The 19952-nt window shown below is 45.8% G+C and overlaps 1 protein-coding gene across 1 annotated transcript in view; it reads left to right on the top strand.

The window, feature by feature from the left end:
* RANBP17 (RAN binding protein 17) overlaps window positions 1-19952 on the top strand; it is a 324733-nt gene that overhangs the window by 302845 nt on the left and 1936 nt on the right. The window contains exons 26-27 of the mRNA XM_034655658.1: window positions 17438-17536; window positions 19416-19543. Coding sequence (XP_034511549.1) covers window positions 17438-17536; window positions 19416-19543 — 227 coding nt within the window. The remainder of the gene's footprint in view (window positions 1-17437; window positions 17537-19415; window positions 19544-19952) is intronic.

The raw sequence follows: 19952 nt of genomic DNA, 5'->3' as shown, positions 1-19952 counted from the left end.
TTGACTCCTTGCTTAAAAAGGATGCTGTTATTTTGCTCTCACATTTGATTCTATACATAGGTGTCTATTAAAATTTAAAGAGGGCATTTATTTGCATTTGAGTTGTGTCTTTGCATACAGAATGGATGCAGTCAGCAGTCAGTGAAACTCGATTAACACCTCCCAAACATTTTTTTTTTAATCTTCAAAATAACCTTGTTTGTCTAAGGCAAAAATTGAAGTTCAGTTTAGTTAAGTAAGTGTGTGTGTGTGTACACAGTCTAATTACTAAGGATTAAATCAGAATATATGAGAGGACCAGGGTTGGACAAAAGTATCTAGTACACCTTTATATACTATATACCACATAATAAAAGTCCAGATGGGAGTAAAACTCTTGAATGACGAATTTGTAACCACCACCCCTAAAGATCAGTTTAGAGAGTTCAAGTATATAATTTTAAAAATAGAAAAACTAGGGTTGTTTTTTTTTTACTAAAGTGGCATCTTATCTGTGATATTATAAAATCATTGATCCATCTGTAGAAGGATGATTCTAGTCCAAATTTTTTGTTATATAACCTGTCTTTGCCATTTGGGTTATATTTTTGTTATGGAAATATTTGTTGAATGACTGTTTCAGGTATAACCAAAAAAATGGTATTTTAAAACAGAAAAATTGGTTAAAATAAAAACCTGTTCTTGATTTATGAATCATCAAATTATCATACGAGCTCTAATATCTGTCTTTAACAGAATCCCTTTTCTTCCCCAAAGATCACTGCCAGCTTGATACTTGTCTCGGCATCTGGCAGAGCCTGACACCTTGTATTGATCAATGAGTATCCACAAAACAAACCCACCAAAATTAATTTGCAGAATCACAGTCCACAGGCAGTGACTTTAGGTTTCAAAGCCAGCATGGTCATAGACTGCTACATAATAAACGAAATGGGAATGCTAGAAGGAGATTACACCTTTATATACTATATACCAATCCTGCTGAAATTCCACAAGAAAATGTCATCCTAAACATGGGTGAAGAAAGAAATAAGCTCTTCAAACATTGTTCCAAATGGTTAACAGAACAGAGGAGTGTTGTGTTTTTTCACTAGGACATGTGTTTTTCTACCTCTAAGCACAGTTTAAAGATGTAATCCATTGATAGCATAACTTGCCTTATTAATTGAAAGGGATGGAATCCACCAGATGTAGCCCAAACCAGCAGAGAGTTGGGTGACTAAGCAACAGCAGAGACACCATATTGAATGAGCCAGAATTCAGTCTCCAAGTCATTTATTTCAACCAGTGACAATACATTGAAGCTCCTGTGCCTCAGCAGTGATTGATGGTTTAATATCATATATAATTTTTTTTAATGAAGGAAAACCATTTAAATATGTTACCATTTGCACTGGTATTCTCCTATGTACATAACTGCATTTAATCATTATGGGGATTGTTTTTATACTTGTGTAATTTGTATCCAAGAAATAACTGTCAAAGCCATCTCACGCTGTTGCTGGAAATGGTACAGTGTGCTTCATACTTGAATAGATTCATTCTTCCCTGCACATAATTAAGAGTGTTGGAGCTTTCCCTGCCACCACATAGGAATTCCATGTTTACATTTCTGAGAATGAAAAATTAGCCACAGTGTGCTTTTTCAAGTTCCCATTTTCTGGGGCTATGATATTTAAGTACCTTAGTTCTGTAGCAGTGTATGATTTGAAGAGTTTGATTTTAAGACTTTTAATATTAAAATACATAATAAAATTTTATTATCTAATTACAAGAGGAGTTTAGCCTCTTATTAAAGTTGCTAAATCAGGCCTAGATTAGCATCATAATAACACAGTTTGACATGGAATACTCAAAAGTCAAGTTCGAAAGAAGGGACGGGGTTTTTTTGTTGTTTTAGGCGGTTTTCTCCTACGCCCACCCCTTGCACAATGTAACAAGGATGAAATGCATGTATGGAAACAAACAAGGAGCAATTTGGGACGCTGGAGAAGGAGTGGAGGTGTCAGCCTAGGACGGTACCCTTAGGCAAGGCAGCTGGTATATGTAGCCTTTTGTTTATCTGCTCCTGGTTTATGTAGCCTTTAGGCCGGCACCAGAAACAATCACTCCTACAGGGTCAGCTGCTGGTCAGAAGCAAAGCAAGAAAAGATTCCGCGTTCGAACGCGCAGCCATAATGTCTGTACAGCCGCCACCTGCGACTGGTGCACAGCATGAAGGTGAAAGGTCAAAGAGGCAGTTGTTCGAAACTCAAGAATGGCTTAAAGGGACTTGTAGATTAATCTGCTTTATTAACTTCTGTATATTAGATAACTATTGCTGTGAATGACAGTACATCTTTTTTAATAAGTCGCATCTCTTTCTCTTTTAAATTAGCTTTTGAGTAATGAATATTAAATAGAAAGCATTTCAGGGGTAATTAAATGAAAACAGAATGATGTCATTTTACAATTATATTTGTATGTTTATAGAAGAGGGTAAGTATAATGTTTTCCAAAGAGCTAAAAAAAAAGAAAAAAGAGCCAGCTCTTCATAAAGAAGAATTTGAAATAAATAAGTCACATGTCCATTAGCCTTTGTGTTTAAACTAAAATATCTGATGTAGTTTGTGACTTAGCATGAAGTCACTGGGTGCTAGGGGCTCGATTCGGCATTCCCAGGGGCTCCAACTGTTTTCTTTATGAATTAAAGTGACTGCAGTCTGTCACCATTCTTTTATTTACACTTCAGCACCGTCAGTTTTGCTGTGTAGTCATAGCAAATGTTCTCAGAATAGCAAAGGAGTTGTAAAAGGTGAACAACGGCCATACCTTTTCCTTCATATTCATGTAAAACAGATAGAGAACATTGCATATGGGAAAAAATGCAGTTTTATACAGGTTTCGCCCAAAATAATTAGGCATGCTTGATAACAGATCTCTCACCCAATATGGCAAATGGCAAGCAAAATAGTTTTTAGCCTCTTCATTAGTGGTGATTGGCATAATTGGCTATCATTGTAAATTAAAAGTTCCCAAAATGTGTCCTTTTTTAAAGCCTCTGCAAGGAAAATTTCTAATCCATTGATTAAATATTGACACCAACTTTGAGGAAGTATCTCACAATCTGTGTTTTTTTTTTTTCTTTTTCAGAGAGAGAGTGTGCATGGTGGGGCGGGGGGGGGCAGAGAGAGAGGGAGAGAGAGAATCTTAACCAGGCTCCATGCCCAATGCACGACTCAATCTCGGGGCCCTGAGATCACAACCCTGAGATCATGACCTGAGCCAATATCAAGAGTCAGATGCTTCAGTGACTGAGCCACCCAAGCGCCCTCACAGTCTGTGTTCTAAAGGGCTGGTTTTGTCTGCTCTCAGTAGTTCTGCAGATGACATCTGCCTTTTTATGCTGACGTGGTGCAGGGAGCAGCATTTAGCCATATTTCACAAACAGAATTCACTCAAGATTAGCACTCCCACGTTTTAACACAAGTGTGGTCTTCGTGCACTGAGCAGTATTTCTGTGACATGTGAATGTGAATATGGTACCTGAGACTGTCTTCCTCTGTCATACCCAAGCCAGGCCAGGGCTCACCAGAAGGACCCTAAACGTGTATGGATATCACAGAGAAGCTGATTATCTTGACTGGAAAAGCTTGAGTTAGAAATGTTTCTTCACCCTACCACTCCAAAGTGAAAGAATTTCTACACCTCCTTGTGAAAGATCTAGACTTTTCCTCCATCCTGTAATAGAAGCCTGTTTCCTGCAGGGTCGCTAAGACCTAAGAGGTCACTACGGAGGAGCAAGTTCAGACGCAGACAACGGAGGTTGAATGATTAGGATGAAAAAGAAGTAGAAATAAGTATCATATGTTAGGCTCTGTGCTAAGTGCTTAAATACATATATTTCTCATTTGTATTTATATCTGTATTCATAAAGTTTCACTACTTGGGGAGGCAGATACTCTTTTCTACATTTTATAATCAAAATATCCTTGTGCAGTTTCAAGAAGCCAGGGAGCCCAGTCACTATCATAACAGCTTCTAAGTAGCAGAAACTTGTGCTCTTAGCCACTGTTCACTACTATGTGACCTAAAGACAGGATCGGTAGGGCAGGAGGGGGCAGGGTGGGACACACAACATTCTTTCGTTTATAAATCCTTGACTGAGCCAAGGGCCCTTCCTTTGAGAACTGATTAGACAAGAGGTAAGCACTTGACCCACGTTGGCTCGCTGAGTCCTCTTCCCTAGACTTAGAAACTGGCATTTAGAAGATGTTCACTTGACTTGAAGGCTTGAAAAACCGAGAGCCATGTGGCAGCCATCCCCTGCTGCATGCCCAGAGAAGTAGCCATTCGACGAGCAAGAGAAAAAAGCAGCAGGCATGCTGGGAGGATCTTAAAGGAGACCAGCAGCCCCAGAGAGAGACTGAGAAAGATCCCACTGGCCTTCCTGGCAGCCTTCCCAGCTGCCAAGAGACCCAAACTGCATTGCCTAACCCAGGGGTCCTCAAGTCACCCCTTTTAGGCCTGACTTCTGCCTGTGGTAGTTGCTGTCTTCACAGCCAAAAGATTCTTGACTCAGGGAAGTGTGAGGACGAAATGGACCAATGAGTATAGACCCACCTAACACAGAGAACGTATCCAATAAATATGTAAAACTTGACAAACAGTGCACAGGTACCAGTAACTTCTTTATGTCCCTAAGGAGAGCATATCCCTGCTGTTCATATGTTTAAAGGTAAAAAGTGTCCTTTCCAGGAAATCCCAAGGCCTTGACTTCAGCCAGATTACCTAGGTCTTCTTAGTCCCACACATGTGTTCTGCCTTTTCTTAGAGTTCACCATGTGACACACATTCTCGGGATCACAAACCCTCACTGGTGGGGGCGGGGACGGTGTCATTTGGATTTGATTTTTGGCCCCAAACTGACTTCTCCTCCCTTATTCTTCCTACATACTCCAGGCATCACCTTGTGGTGGGAAGAATGAGAATAAACTTTAAGACTCTTTCCATGGACATGTCTTTACACCTAATGTCTCCTCTGAGTCTCACAGCAACTCTAGTGAGGCAGTAGGGCCAATAGGGTTTATTTCCTGAACTTGGGAGTATGGGTACACCCACAGATTAAACCCACAGTACCTGCACGGGACAAGCGTGCAGACCTGCAGAGAGGCAAAGTCACACAGCCAGTAAATAGCAGCACTGAGACTATAACTAAGGCTTCGTTGTCTCTAGATCTCACATAGTTTTCGCCATACCAAGGCTTCCCGGGGCTTTAACCCCCTCTCCTCTCCTGGCATTCCTCCCTCCTTTATCTCTCCAAGTGGCGTTGTGAACGGTATGAGAAGCTCTTTGAATTTCTTGAAAGAATGGCACTGTGTAAAGTGAGGGTCGGCGTAATGATGGCTTGATTTATTTGTTTTACAGTTATCACTGGTTTTTCACATACTTGAAGGATAAACAATGGGAAATTTTCCCGAAACATATGAGTGGGTACTAGATTTGTGAACTGAACTTTCATATTCATTTTCTGCCTCAATTCTTGGCAAGTTTATCCAGCAGCAACCGTTCGTGAGGCTATGAGCTCATCTAGGATGTTCAGGAAAACTTCTTATTTGATTACAGTCTGATCACTACTTACAAAATAATGTAAAGGTTCCCTAGTCCTCTGGCCTGTCATGAGTTACTGCTACTTTGTATGCTTTGCCACCAAGAATGTTAATTCTTCATCCCTTATCATGCTTAGGAAAATGCAGATGGTGCTTTCAGATGGACAAAATTCCATCCTCCTTTCAGAGTTGTTTGCAAATTCTGTATTCGTTAGGATTTTCTGCTTTGCTACAATCAGAGCAGATTTTGCAGTCAACGTACCTGGCTTTAAATACGAGTTGTGCTACTACCTAACTGTGTCCTTGGGGTCGTTACTTTACCTCTTCAAAGATACTGGCATCTCAACCAGGGCAATTCTCAGCCTTATTGGGTCTGGCCCTCAGAATCAGGTAGCTGGCTAGCCTCCTCAGGTCTCATGCCCAGACTCCCCAAGACTTCAGCCAAGACGCCTCACCTTGGCTCTTTCCCATTCTGTCACTCCTCAGCCTGCCCCATAACTCAGAACATTGCTACCATGGAAAAGAAAAACAATGACGTGCATACTTAGTGGAGGTCGTGTGAATAGTGAAGTAAACTGCCAAGAAGGAGCGATGAGAAGTGCAAGGCCTGGAGAGAACTCTCTCAGGCCCCAGAGAGACCCCCCCCAGAAAGAAAATTCTAAGCAAGAGCTCTGTGTTAATGCCCGGACTTAATGTGGCATCTAGTTTTAGATAGGACGAAGAAGGTCTACTCAGAGAACTAAAAGCATCAATTAGAGTTAAGTGCATTTAAGGCTGGTTTCTCAGAGACCCTTTAGGATTGGAAGGAAGCAGCTTGACGGGTGGGCAATAAGAGATTGGTAAATACTTAGGCTCCAGGAGCTTCGTAAGGCCACAAGGACCACCTTGTGTTCAATTCTGTACCACAGTGCCTGGCACATAGTAGGCGTTCAGTAAGTCTGAGCACTGAATAAGTGTGAGACAGGAAGAAGGAGAGGGAAAGAAGGAGGGAGAAGCCCCCGGCACAGCATGCGACACATAGTAAGCACTTAATATGTACGTGCTGCCTGTGTGCACCTGGCACATAATGAGAGCTGATAGTGGGATCTTAGTGACTGGAAACGTGTGCGGGTGAGAGAAACCTGGGACGTCACAAGAGGGGCTCTTAGCCCTCCAGAGGCCTGGCCTGTTTTGGAGTCTGCACTTGAAGGTAGAAGTTCTGCCCTCAGCAAATGATGTGCTCCCACAGAAGGAGCAAACCCTCCCTCCCCAACCCCATCCTCTTCCTGAGCCCCCTGCATGACGGAGAGGCTGGAAACAAATTGACAGAAACCTGGAGGAAGGGAACTCAAGTGATTTAGGAGAATGGAAGGGCTAGCTTATGGGGCCAGATTAAAGAAGCTAAATATGTATAGCCTGCCTAAGTGACAACTAAATGGGGCATTTGATAAGTCTATAAATACTTGGAGATGTAATGCCAAGGAGGAAAGGGAATTACTTAGCATGGCACAATGGAGTATTGGCATAATGGGATATTATTAAGAAAGGGAAAATGAAGGTTGAACATCAATAAAAAGCTCCCTGACAAAGAGAACCATCCCTGACAGGGGACACTAGTAAGTTATGCGCTGCAGGCCAAGGGAGGCAATGGCAGTGCTGGTTCCCAGGGTACTGGCCGCAGAGCCAGCCAAGAGGGAGCCGAGATCCGCCCTGACCGGGGTGCAGGCCGGGCAGGTAACCTGTGTGTGTGTGTGTGTGACCTTCCCATCCTGGAACAGGAGCAGAGCTGCATCTGTCAGACGGATGGGAAGTCAGACGGCCCAGGTCTCCTAAAGGATCAGGCCGTCTGGAGAGGGGCTCCACCAGCGGTTTGTCCTTCTGTGTCACTGCCAGATTCATTCACCTTGAATGGCACCCCACTGCCTGCACAATAAGGCCCGTGTTCTGTAGCACCCATTACTAGGCCCTTCACAAGATCTGGCCCCTGCCCACCTACTCCACTCTCCTTCCACTACCGCCCCCTCCACAGCCTCTCCAGTCCCACAGAACTGCTTGCCGTCCCCCAAATACTTCTCCACACCTTTGCACCTGCTCACCCTTCCTCTGGCCTGTCTGCCTGTCAGACTTGGCTTATTCTCTCCGACAGCTCCACGTGTCACCTGTGAAGCTTTCCTCGCCTGGCCCCCACCCGGAGGCGGAGTTCAGCAGCCTCCTCTGGTCTCTTAAAGCCTCCTGTGCAAGCCTCTGTTTATGGCGCTTGCTATGCTGTGTTGTCGTGGTTTATTATCTGTATCTCCTTCCTTCCCTACTTGACTGTGAGCTCTTTTGAGGGCTGGGACTGTGCCTTGTTCATCTGTATGTCCCCAGGGTGTGACACAGAGCTTGGCACAAAGTAGGTGGTCAGTAAATGTCTGAATAAATCAGGGAACAGGGTTCTATTCCTATCATTCCATAGGCTTCCTATGTAATTATTAGGGCAAAAGAGCTTCCAAATCTCAGTAATTCTTTGAATCATCTCCTTGGCCTCCTGGCCAGCACTTTCTGCCATTTAGATGACTATAAATAAAAACCCTCAAATCTGAAAGTCAGCATGCTGTCCTCTGTGGTTTAAACATAAACTCTAGACTAATCTTTAATGGAAAATGCTTCCGAGGGCCCTGTGAATGTGCCACAAAAATACTTTTCTCTCCCCACACAAAATCATTTGAACATAATAAGTAAAATAATCTTCCACTGTTGGTTATGAAGATTTTTAGGTCCATCTAACTAAACCCCTTCAGGAAATCAAGGAGAATGTAGTGACAGATGAGAGACAATGAAACATTGAACCTCGTACTGTAAGGATAATATATTTATTATGAAATACAATATTCATTGCACTCTGCTTGGATGACTGCATGAGATGCCCTCGTGCCATTATGCCTGATGTTGCTCTGTTTTGAAATACGATATTCATTGGGAAATGTTGTGATGACTGTTCAATAAAGTAGCATGCTATTTCCCATTCCCTTCCCTGATTCTGAATGACCTTGGTTAGAGTTTACTTTATCACTGAATATTTAATATAAACATGTGCTTGTAGTCTTCTCCGTCGTGCATATATACGTCCACTGGTTGGGGTTCATCTCACTGCTCCTTATTTCCCGAGTTCACTGTTGTTCTGTTGGTCTAAGAGACAGCAGCAGCCTCTCCACCGTGTTTAGCTCTCCAGGGGCCATCTAGCACCCAACCCCTTCTCTCCATGGGCAGCCCTGCATTTGAGGCCATGCTCTTAAAGCTCTGACTTTATCCACAGTGTCAGTGGCAGGTTATATTTCTTAGAAACTTTCATTACCTAGGAAGAAAATGGGGTATGCACTCAAGGATTCTGACCGCTCCTCCCTCTCTCTCCCTGCTACCAGACTTGGCTGGGACCCTCATCATCTCTCCGCTGGACTTTTGCAGTCCTATCTAAACATGTCCCCATGCCTCCAGTACCGACAAGGCATCGTTGCCTTGCTCCCATCTCACATCAGGCATTGTTCTAGATCCCAGAGCTCAGCATTATTCGGAAATCCTTTGAAGGCTACCCTTTATGCACTGGCCCGAACTCGCTTCTGCATTTAGCATGACAGCACAGGCCTTTTAGAGCCTGGACTCAGCCCAGCCTTCAGCTCCCCGCCCTCAGCTGTGCTCCTTTCTACTCAGAAGAGGAGGCTAACTTCTCCTCAGACATCCCAAGCCCTGTCCGCTTTGTCTTTTCTCATTTTATTTCCTCTTCCTGATACATCCTTCTTCCCCGGTGAGGCTTACATGCATCTTTTAAGGTTCAAGCTAAATATCACCCATCCTATGAAGATAGGCTGGTATTTTTAGGCAGAATCATAGCACATGTGCCCCTCTCTCTTGAGCCCGTAGACATATGTGCTAATTTAGGGACCCCCATATGGCTACTAGAGGCCATTAGAAGTTCTAGAACCTGGCTGTGTGGCAGTGATTCATTCGGGAATAAAAATTAGAGGAAAATGTCTTTGGAAGGGAAGGCTAGTCCTCTCCATATAGATTTTGCCAGCATTCCCACCCAGAGGAAACCTAGATGACAATTTTGACAAGTGATGCTTAATTTTTACATCAAGTGGAAAAGTGTTCTGTTTGATGCTGGCAAGAGAGGAGTGAGAAAGAGTTTCCCAAATAGTGCTGAGTGGCAAGCCCTGCAGACTCCCAGTGCCCCAGGTTTTCTGGTTTTATTTGAATGCAGCAAGCTGCTTTATGAGATCTGCAGCCACTTGAAATATGATTTACTACTCGTAAAAAGTTTCAAATGGATAATGAAGATTCAAGAATGAGACTCACAGTGTAACGCAGTCAATTTTGTTGCTCTTGTCTCTAGTTCATCTCTGCCATCGAAATGAATTATTTATTATAATTTATTTCAACCATGGAAAATAAAACTGTTTTCATTGTGATGTGCGCCGTAGCATTCAGAGTAGACACATTACATGCAGTACTCTCAATTAATTAATCCTGAAGTTTCGTTCCAACTTTATCTTCTTTCGTATAAGCCAGCAGACTGGCAGGTAATTCTTTCCCCAATAAACTATGATTAAAATGAATGTTTTCAGAACTAGGGGTAATGTTGGTAATGGAGAAAATTGAAACAACAGCAAAACTAGGTTGTGTATTTCCTTTGATTTTACAATGGATGGAAGAGTTTTTTTAATATCCTAGGTGATTTATCACTTGGGAAAAAAGCATCCTTTAACTTTGTAGAGGAGGGGGCAGGGGAAGAGAGTGCTGTTGGTTTAGATGTGGAAATATGCACTCCTAACACATGACCAAAACCAGCTGAGTTAACCAGTCCTGCAGCACCTTTATTGGTAAAAAAGAAGTTTTGCTTTTTTTTTTTTTTTTTTTTTACTTCTAGAGCAAAGCTAGCATTGTGCAAAGGCCAAGTAGGCAGGACTCCCAAATGATTTTCCAAAGGAGAATGGGTCACCCATAATTGATTGCAATCTTGTTTCTTTAAAAATAAGAGGCTCACCGCATCTTGCATTTTGTTTGATTTTTTTTTTCATTTAAAGTGCTAAATACTTCCTACTATTATGAGGCTGTAAAGACAATAAGAATTTAGGAAAGTGCTCAATATGTACAGACATTAAAAGATTTAATGTAACATAGATGGTGGGGCTTAGTTAATCCAGGCAGGAAAATACATGCTTATTTGTCCGTTGCTTTCCTTTTTCATAACATTCTGCTAATATCACATCAGTAGACAGCAGACGAAGAGAACAATTGATTCCTTTTCCCTAAAGACGACTAGGATCTAATTTGAGGAGGATCACATTTCAATATCTGCTGTGCACGTGGCCTCAGGAACAGCACTTGGTAATGACAGCAACTCCCTTCCTTCCACAAGCACTGAAAACCTGGAAGCTTTGCCTCCTTCGGCAGCGTTCATATCCTCCCAGACCCCGGATCTCCATCCCGCATGGGGCTCTGGAGAAATCACTGTGGAGGTGGGTGGAAGGTTTCTCCGCTCATTCAGGTCCGACTGCACTCTCCTGGCGATCCTGTTTCTGTTTCACTCTTTTTAGCTAGGGCCAGCCTTCCCCCTCCCGGCTTGCTGGCCTTCGGAAAGGCCGCTTACGTACACCAAGAGCTTCCTGAGACTCAGGAACGGCCCTTCAGTTTGGGGTCCGTTTATCATAGTCCTTCCTCAAACCTTCACCAGCACATTGTATCAAGATCAAGAACAACCTCGCTTGGCCAGAGGTGTAGAGAACTGTGCATTCTCCTCCTCTTCCCATGAAGGCCCCTTACCTAACCAATGAAGACACCTCCTTCTGCAAACATACCCTCTCGGGCACAGCCCTGACCATCCTTGCTTTGTCCTCCCCCACCCCACCCCCTTTTAGATCCAGGCGCAGGGAGGCTTCATCCCGGGTCTCTCACCTTTTCTCTGGCTGTCCTTCCTTTGTCAAACCAAAGCCTCCTTCTCAGGCCCTGTTTCTACCACGTCTCGGACAACACAGATTACTCTTGCCCCGTTCCCATTTTCCATTTCCCGGATCAACAGGCAGCAAGGTCGCAGTGTGACTGAAAGGCACAGGACCCTGAAGAAGAGGCTGGGAAGGAGAGGGAGGAGCTGGCCTTCCGTCACTGTATCCGGGCTTCGGTCCCTGCAGTATCAGAATTCGTGGCATCACTCCAGCCTCAGGGTTTTGTCTTTCTGATACAGGTGGGGAGCAAGACGGAGGGCTAGAGTTTTTTTCATCTAGTTCTTAGAATTCTGTGGAGTGGTTTTTAGTTACATTATTCAGTAGGCTCTAAGAACACTAACAGTGAAAAGCATTCACCTTGTAGGGAACATTGTAACTCAAAGGAAATTAGCTTAATTTACTAATGTTTTCAATGATGTTAATTTAAATTACTGTGTACATGGTACTTTTAGTGGGAGGCAAATTGTTATTTTTAGAAAAACATTCAATGGATCATTTTCCAGAGACAGTCTATTAATTATGTCTACCATTGTTCATCTTGAGAGTCTGAAAATCTGTTAACCACATTTCTAGAAGCGTTAGGTAGGAGGCAGGAAGGTCTGCACACTCTCCAGGAATTGCTGCCCTGGACTCTCATTGCGAGGATTCCAGCAGCTGCCTGAGTCCTCCGCAGGTGGCAGGGTGGCTGAACAGAGGAGATGCGTGTGAGCATCAGATCTGGGAGGCCCACTGAAGGTGCCAGAAACGAGCCTCCCCGCCCACACCATCAGGGCTCCAGCGGGCTGGGCAGGAGCCGGGCACGCTGCCTTGGTCACCGCTGCTGATGGCCGCAGCCCACTGTTGGTGCACGCAGACGGCCCGACTGTGGCAGGCAGCAGGCCGGCATGATGGCGCGGGCATGGCCTCCGGAGCCAGGCAGATCCGTGCACGTATCTGAGTTCTCCCCCACATGCAAATAGCTGTAGCCTGATGCCTGGAGCAAGTAACTTCCTGCTCGGGACCTCAGATGCTTAGCCTACAAAGTGAGGGTAAGGCCTCCTTCAAGGTTAGCTGAGGGTTAGAGACAGCATGTGCCAAACAGAGTGCTGAACACCCACAAAGCTTTCCGTGACTGATACCCATTAGTGCCGTGTGCAGTGAGGAGACTCATCAGGCACAGCCTCTCTGGGGGTCACGTGCTGGTCGGTAGAGAAGACGGTGTGTTCGCCTTCAGCCCTGGTAGCCCCCACGAGGGCTCTCCCGGGGAGCGGCGGTAGAGGGACACGGGGGGCCAGGAGAGTTCTCAGGCTCTGCACACAAAGGCAAGATCCTTGCAAATGAGCAGTGTATTAATTTACATATTTACCCATTTCAGATTTTATTTTTTTTTTGAAGATTTTATTTATTTATTCGACAGAGATAGAGACAGCCAGCGAGAGGGAACACAAGCAGTGGGAGTGGGAGAGGAAGAAGCAGGCTCATAGCAGAGGAGCCTGATGTGGGGCTCAATACCATAATGCCGGGATCACGCCCTGAGCCGAAGGCAGACGTTTAACCGCTGTGCCACCCAGGCGCCCCTACCTATTTCAGATTTTAGCTAGAGATTGAGGCCAGAACTCTTGGGGGGTTTTTTTTAATAATATTTTTTATTATATTATGTTAGTCACCATACAGTACATCCCTAGTTTTTGATGTAAAGTTCCATGATTCATTACTTGCGTATAACGCCCAGTGCACCATGCAATACGTGCCCTCCTTACTACCCATCACCAGTCTATCCCATTCCCCCACCCCCTCCCCTCTGAAGCCCTCAGTTTGTTTCTCAGAATCCATAGTCTCTCATGGTTCATTCCCCCTTCTGATTACCCCCCCCTTTATTCTTCCCTTTCTTCTCCTACCGATCTTCCTAGTTCTTATGTTCCATAAATGAGTGAAACCATATGATAAATTGTCCTTCTCTGCTTGACTTATTTCACTTAGCATTATCTCCTCCAGTGCCGTCCATGTTGCAGCAAATGTTGAGAATTCGTTCTTTCTGATAGCTGAGTAATATTCCATTGTATATATGGACCACAGCTTCTTAATCCAGTCCTGTTGAAGGGCATCTCGGCTCCTTCCACGATTTAGCTATTGTGGACAATGCTGCTATGAACACTGGGGTGCATATGGCCCTTCTCCTCACTGCATCTGTATCTTTGGGGTAAACACCCAATAGAACTCTCGGTTTTTTATACAGTCCCCTTTCAAAATGTTCTTTAGCTCTTTATACTTTCGCTCTTGATAGTTCATTCATCCTTTCCCATTCATTCGTTCATTCATTCACGTATCCATTCTTTCACTCAATCCCTATTTCCTAAGACCCTGTTGTGTGCCAGGTGCCGTGCCATCACCCGGCACTCCCTGGGGCCATGTGACTCCCACCATTCTGCCCTATCCAGCTTCTAGAGCCACTCAGCCTCCCACTTCCTTAGAGTACAACCTCACCATCTAGCAGGAGAGCCTTCAACACAAGTCGCACCTCTGCTTACCCCACGTCAGCAGGCGCTAGAACAGAGGCGGCTGACGAGAGGGCATGTGGCCACCACCTTGCCGCCGGGAGAGTGAGGCCAGCGTATCTGGCTTGCAGGGTCCACTGTGCTTCGGGCTTGTGCTCAAAGCCTCTTAGGGCGGAAGCAGAGGAGAGGAGCCAAGGGGCGAACGGAGATCCAGATGACACAACAGTACTTTGTCTTATCTTCCCAGCTCCGATATCCATAGTAGCTTTGTGTTGGATCTGGAAGATGACAAGCTTTCAGAACAGCGGAAACGCTGTCATTCAGACTCCATGCTGATACACGTGCCGGAACGAATAGGGATGGCGTGGGGACTATTTCCTACGGTGGGTTATTTTTTGACTGCAACTCTCAGTGAAGTTAGGTAATTGCGAGGCGACTGTAATCTCATTGATTTGAATATAATCAAGAGGTGAAATGGGGTGCTTCCTCGAGCCCTGAAACTCCATTAGGTCACATCACAGAGGGAAACCGTAATGGCACTAGTAATGATTGCATGCCCGCTGGGTGGCAAACTGTACAAAGTGCTTGACACAGATGAAGGAAGTCAGTCCTCACTGCGGCCCTTCACAGTAGTTGCCATAATCCCCCGTTTTGTATGTAAGGAAACAAAGGCTCAGAGAAGTGAAAGGACTTGCCCAGCGTCCAGGTTAGGTGAGTGGCAGGCCTGGCTTTGGCCTCATTTCTGACTGGCTCCAAAGCCTGTCCCTGCCACACCGTGTTGGTTTTGTTTCCCTGAGGGACATTTCCTACAAACTCACGCCACAGCCTGTGGGGAGAAGAAATGAGAAGGAGTAAGTGCTGAGGCAATGTGGATTATGGTTTTTCTGAGTGGACCAACCCACACAGCTCCTCTTCCCGAATGGTCCCTTCCCTGCTTGGGCAGAAGAGCTGCTTGGGATGATGCAGTCGGTGATGTGTGTGTTTTGGACCAAGGCCCTGGACAATGTAGCCTTGATGGCGCAAAGCTGAAATGGCCATTCCAGCCATCCTGTCACAGTTTGGGAAGTGAGCAGAAGTTGGGGACGGGGCCCTGCTCACAGCACTGCTTGTACCAAGTCCTGTGGCACGTTGTGACTCCGTGTGGGCTGGGGTGCACTGGTGCAGAGTCGCCAAGGGCCCCCTTTCAGTCTTCATGTGTTCATGTCGGTGAGCACAGAGGGCCTCCGACCAGAGATTTTGCATTACCTCGAACAGATTCTGTGCTGAGACATCTCACCCACTCTTCCTCCAGACTGGGAGAGGGGGAGCTTCTCAAGGAATTCGCCACATCACTTGTGCTGTTTCCCCCATACCCTCTAGGATTATTAGAAAGAAAAAAAAAAAAAGGAGTTCTAGAAATGAGCTGCCACGTCAACAGCACTTGAGCAGATTTGCCCACTAATCTCCATTTTTCCGGAAGAGTAAAAAATTTTTTTCAAAAATCAGACATTTTAGCCAACTTTATTTTTAGAAAAGTATTTTATTCAAACATCCCCTTACTTATTACAGACATAAATACATGCATTCAGACAAATGAATCCACGGGAGAACCATATAAAGTAATTGGCACATCACTTCAGGGTGCTTTGTCAGTTACTAGAGGAGTTTGGTGCCTCTAACTTTAATCTTTTCCATTAAAATATCCATTCTGCCTTCAGACTGTGAAGCCCATAATATTTTAGACTGTCTCCATAGATCTGTTAGTTTTGCTTGTCAATTTAATTTGTGGCTCTACGACTTTGGGTGGCTTGTCAGATTGTACATGGAAACACATAATCTGCAAGTGATGTTCAACATGCCAGGCCTAAGACCTCGCCTCTCCCCAGAGACTGGACGTACAGTAAATGTGGAGTTGGCGGATTTCATTCGCAGCCGTCCCAACTGTTAGGATGACGATGACGATGTGTGGGATGATGGCGGAGGTTTCAAACAACGGAGATGCTCATTACTGTTGTTATCATTTACCTTAAATGTTTATGGCACTTTTTACTCTCTGCAACACTTTTTATTTCCACCATCTCATTTGATTCTCAGAGCTTTCTTGGGCTAGATTATTATTTCCCTTTCCCTCTTGATAGCTAATGAAACTGACAGAGAGAGAGAGAGGTTCAGTAAGTGGCCTGAGATCGCCGGGCAGATTGGATTGGAGAAGTGTCAGAGGATGAGAGCACACGTCACCAGAGCCCAGTCCGGGGTCGTGTGGGTGGTAGCTTTGCCACATAACTGCCATTTCCCCCGCGCTCTTTGGGGCACGGAAGCTCTGGAGCTGTGGAAACAGAAGGACTAGAGGTGGGAGGTAAAGAGTCCAAGGAAAGGCAAGCATACCGTCAGCTGCACGCAGGGGAGTGAAGCTTGCTTCCCTGCTTGGCCAGATAATTGCAGGATCCCGAACCCTGGCCTCTGCTTGTCCCCAGAGGGATCTTGCTTAAGTGCAGATCTGAGCATGTGTCTCCTTTGCCACAAACCCATCACGTGCTCCTGCTTCTTCAGGATGAAGTCCAGGCTCCCCACCATAGCCTACCAGCCTGGCCCTGAGGTCTGGCTTCTCTGCCCGCCCCCCCTCCCCGTCTCTTCTCTCCTCCCGCGCTCAGTTTTTTCCCACCCTCCTTTTGCACTGCTTCCTCTGCCCAGAACATATGATGCTGTCCTTAAACCGCACCTTTGCTATGGAATCTTCCCTACCTTCTCTTCAAAGACCCAGAAGCATCCCTCCCCCTGAGGCTAGCCCACTGCCTTTGGCCCTGCCCGATTTCTGGCTATCTCTCTGCTCTGTGCCCTGCCTCAGGAAGCTTCTGGCTCCTCCAGGGCAGAGGTCGCAGTAGATGCCTGATCTCTTACCTCCCTTAGGTGTCTTGCAGACTTTGAATTTAAGAGGATGCATTTGTATGTACATGTAAAAGTGAAACGAGTGAGTGAATTAGTGAATGAAGAACAAATGAGCCTGAGCCAGCAGGGAACAGGACCTTCCAAGGTCACATGGAATGTGTCCCGTTTCTCCCTCCCTCTGAGAGATGTTGCCCCTCCATAACTTGAACTCTGGCGAAATGAGAGGCAGGGAGGAAGGTGAGCTGGGCTTCTACCTGGCTACTTGGATGGAGGATAGCATACCAGGGTTGAGAGGCAGAGACTGACCCTCTTAGCTCCGTAACTTCTGACTTCTGCCCACCAAAGCTTTCGGTGGTAGAAACTCTTCCTCGGGGCACTGGAAGTCTTGGCCCAGAGTTCCTACATGCAGCATTATTGGCTTGCAGAGTCAAAGCTCTTGGTCCAGGAACAGCCCTCACGGCTGTTGGCAAGATGTAGGGGTAGAAGGTAAGCAATGAGAGACCTGGGATTGGGGGACCTCGAGCCAAGGTCTTCATTTGACTCTGTCTTCTAGATGATGTCTGTCCTCATGAACACTATTGTCTTTGAAGACTGTCGGAACCAGTGGTCAGTATCGAGGCCTCTCCTGGGGCTCATTCTGCTCAACGAGAAGGTGAGTGTGATCGCGGGAAGGTCTACAGGAGGTGATCCCTGGGGGGAAGGAGAGCGGTATGCCAGGCCGAGCTGTGACAAGAACAGAAGGCGCGACAGAGCTTGAGCCGGGACCTTGAGCGATCTGGGGCGAGGCCATATTCTCCCAGAAGGCCCTTCCCCAAAGGCCTCGGATCTTCTTCAGGTAAGTGGAGGCCTCAAGACCAGCTCTTCGGGAACCCAGAGCCCCCACGCATTGAGCAGGTGGTTTGCGCAGTACTGCTTCAAGCTCCCCTTCATTCCCATACCCCGTTTCCTGTGGGATTCCGAGCTACAACTCCTTTTGCTTCTTGCTTGGCTCCTTCTTATATTTGGGATCCCCAGTGTCCTACGTGGTCGTCGCCCCCTCAGGGACTCACTGTGGCACCAGCACCGTCCATCTGAGAGCACAAGTCCCCAGCTCATAAGTGCACTCGCCACCCTGGCGGCCTCCCAGGCCCTCCAGCTTCCTCCTGAACCCACCCCCGTCTCCCCAGCAGTCAGTAGGAACAGTGCATTACTGCTCCAGAGAATGAATTGTCTATACAATAAGATAGTACTGGGGAGAAAGACAGTGAGATTAGAGGCAGCTGCATACATTAAAATTCAAACTGAAATCCCAGCCTTGGAAGGAAACTAATAGAAGAAGAAAATATATCAAAAAGAGAAGAGCTGTCTCATCATTCACCTGTGCTGAAGTATCCAATTTTAGCCACATTCAATAGCACTGTCATTCATCTTCCCTCGGTGTTATTGTGATTTAAATCCAAGCTCTATAAAAGAGAGCAGTTCTTTTAAAATGATTGAGAGGGAATAAGGGCAAATTCAGTGTTTAGAAAAAGCTTATGACATCACAATATTATACTTTACTGATGGAGGCAATATTTCATGGTTTGGGATGAAAAACTAATAATTTTCTATTTGGTGTGAGTCACTGCATCATTATAAAAGGGAAAAATAAGTAGTTTTGTGCATTCCCAATCTTGTTCAGGAAGACATCGTGGTTTAAGTGTAATGCCTCTGATATATAGTGTTTAAGTATTAGTCTGACTGCATATTAATTATGTGTGTTTTTGATGTGGGCTGTTTTAATGTATGATGGAAATTAAATATCATGCTGTTTGGGCTTGGAAGGATAAACACATGACTGGCAAAATGTTGTCTTTGTGCTGAAATTAAGTTGTTTCCAGTGATGAGCTGTGTGTCGCGTGAGAGCGCGTGCATGTGTGGAAGCCCGCAGACCCCAGCAGAGCAGAAGGGCTGCGCAGCTCTTTGTGACCAGGTGTGACAGGTGCATTTCTTAGTGCAGGAAGGCCCTCCCAGAACGAACCAAGCCCCTGTAGCACCCCGCCTCGGTGGAGCAGACCCAGCCTAAGCCAGCAGACAGGGACTTGGGACAAAGTCCGGGGTTGTATGAGGAGTGAGTCACTAAAGCCATGGATGATGACGCAGCCTTAGGGGGGACCTGGGCCTTTCCTCCAGTCACATCAAGTTCTCCCTGTTGAGTTCTTCCCTTCCACCTCAGAGGCCCTTCCTCTTCCAGCCTTTCTGTGGGGAGTGGAGATGAGAGTCAGGAAGACCTTCACATGGCTCAGTCCCCACAGAGGACCTAAATTGTTCAGTGACGGTAGAACAATCATCACAAGAGATTTTTATGAGAAGGGATAACACAGTTTAGGTGTAGGGATGTATCTATTGCTTTGGTTTTTGCTGAAGTCTTAAAGTTCAGCGTGGGCCTGGACCGATGCTTCTTTGAGAGTGAGGAGCTCTGAGCGGATGGAGCAGGTCGAGACCCTCCCCCACAGCTCTCTCAGGGCCCAGGTTTGGCGTCAGGGCCCTGAGGCTGTTCTGTCTCCCCACAGTATTTCAGTGAACTGAGAGCAAGCCTGATAAACAGCCAGCCTCTTCCCAAGCAGGAGGTCCTTGCCCAGTGCTTCAGGAACCTGATGGAAGGAGTGGAGCAGAACCTGTCTGTCAAGAACAGAGACAGGTGAGCACTGCCCAGGAAGCTCAACTTCTCTGGCTTGTGAAGCACTGGATCGTGCTTCACACAGCTCACATACTGACGCGGTTTTTCTGTTACACCTTGCAACCCTAGACTCAGTTTATTTCCATCCAATAAACATTACTAGGTATTTGCTTTTTTTTTAAGATTTTATTTATTTATTTGAAACAGAGAGAACACAAGCAGGGGGAGCAGCAGGAAGAGGGAGAGGGAGAAGCAGACTCCCCACTAAGTGGAGAGCCAGATGTGGGACTCGATCCCAGGTCCCTAGGATCATGACCTGAGCCAAAGGCAGACACTTCACTGGCTGAGCCACCCAGGCCCCCCATTTGCTTTTTTTTTTTAAGCACCACGCTAGGCTATATAGGGAAGCAGAGCTGAATAAAATGCAGCC

This window comes from Ailuropoda melanoleuca, chromosome 3, assembly GCF_002007445.2.
Source record: "Ailuropoda melanoleuca isolate Jingjing chromosome 3, ASM200744v2, whole genome shotgun sequence".
Classification (NCBI taxonomy): Eukaryota; Metazoa; Chordata; class Mammalia; order Carnivora; family Ursidae; genus Ailuropoda; species Ailuropoda melanoleuca.
This window is presented reverse-complemented; position numbering and strand designations above follow the sequence as displayed.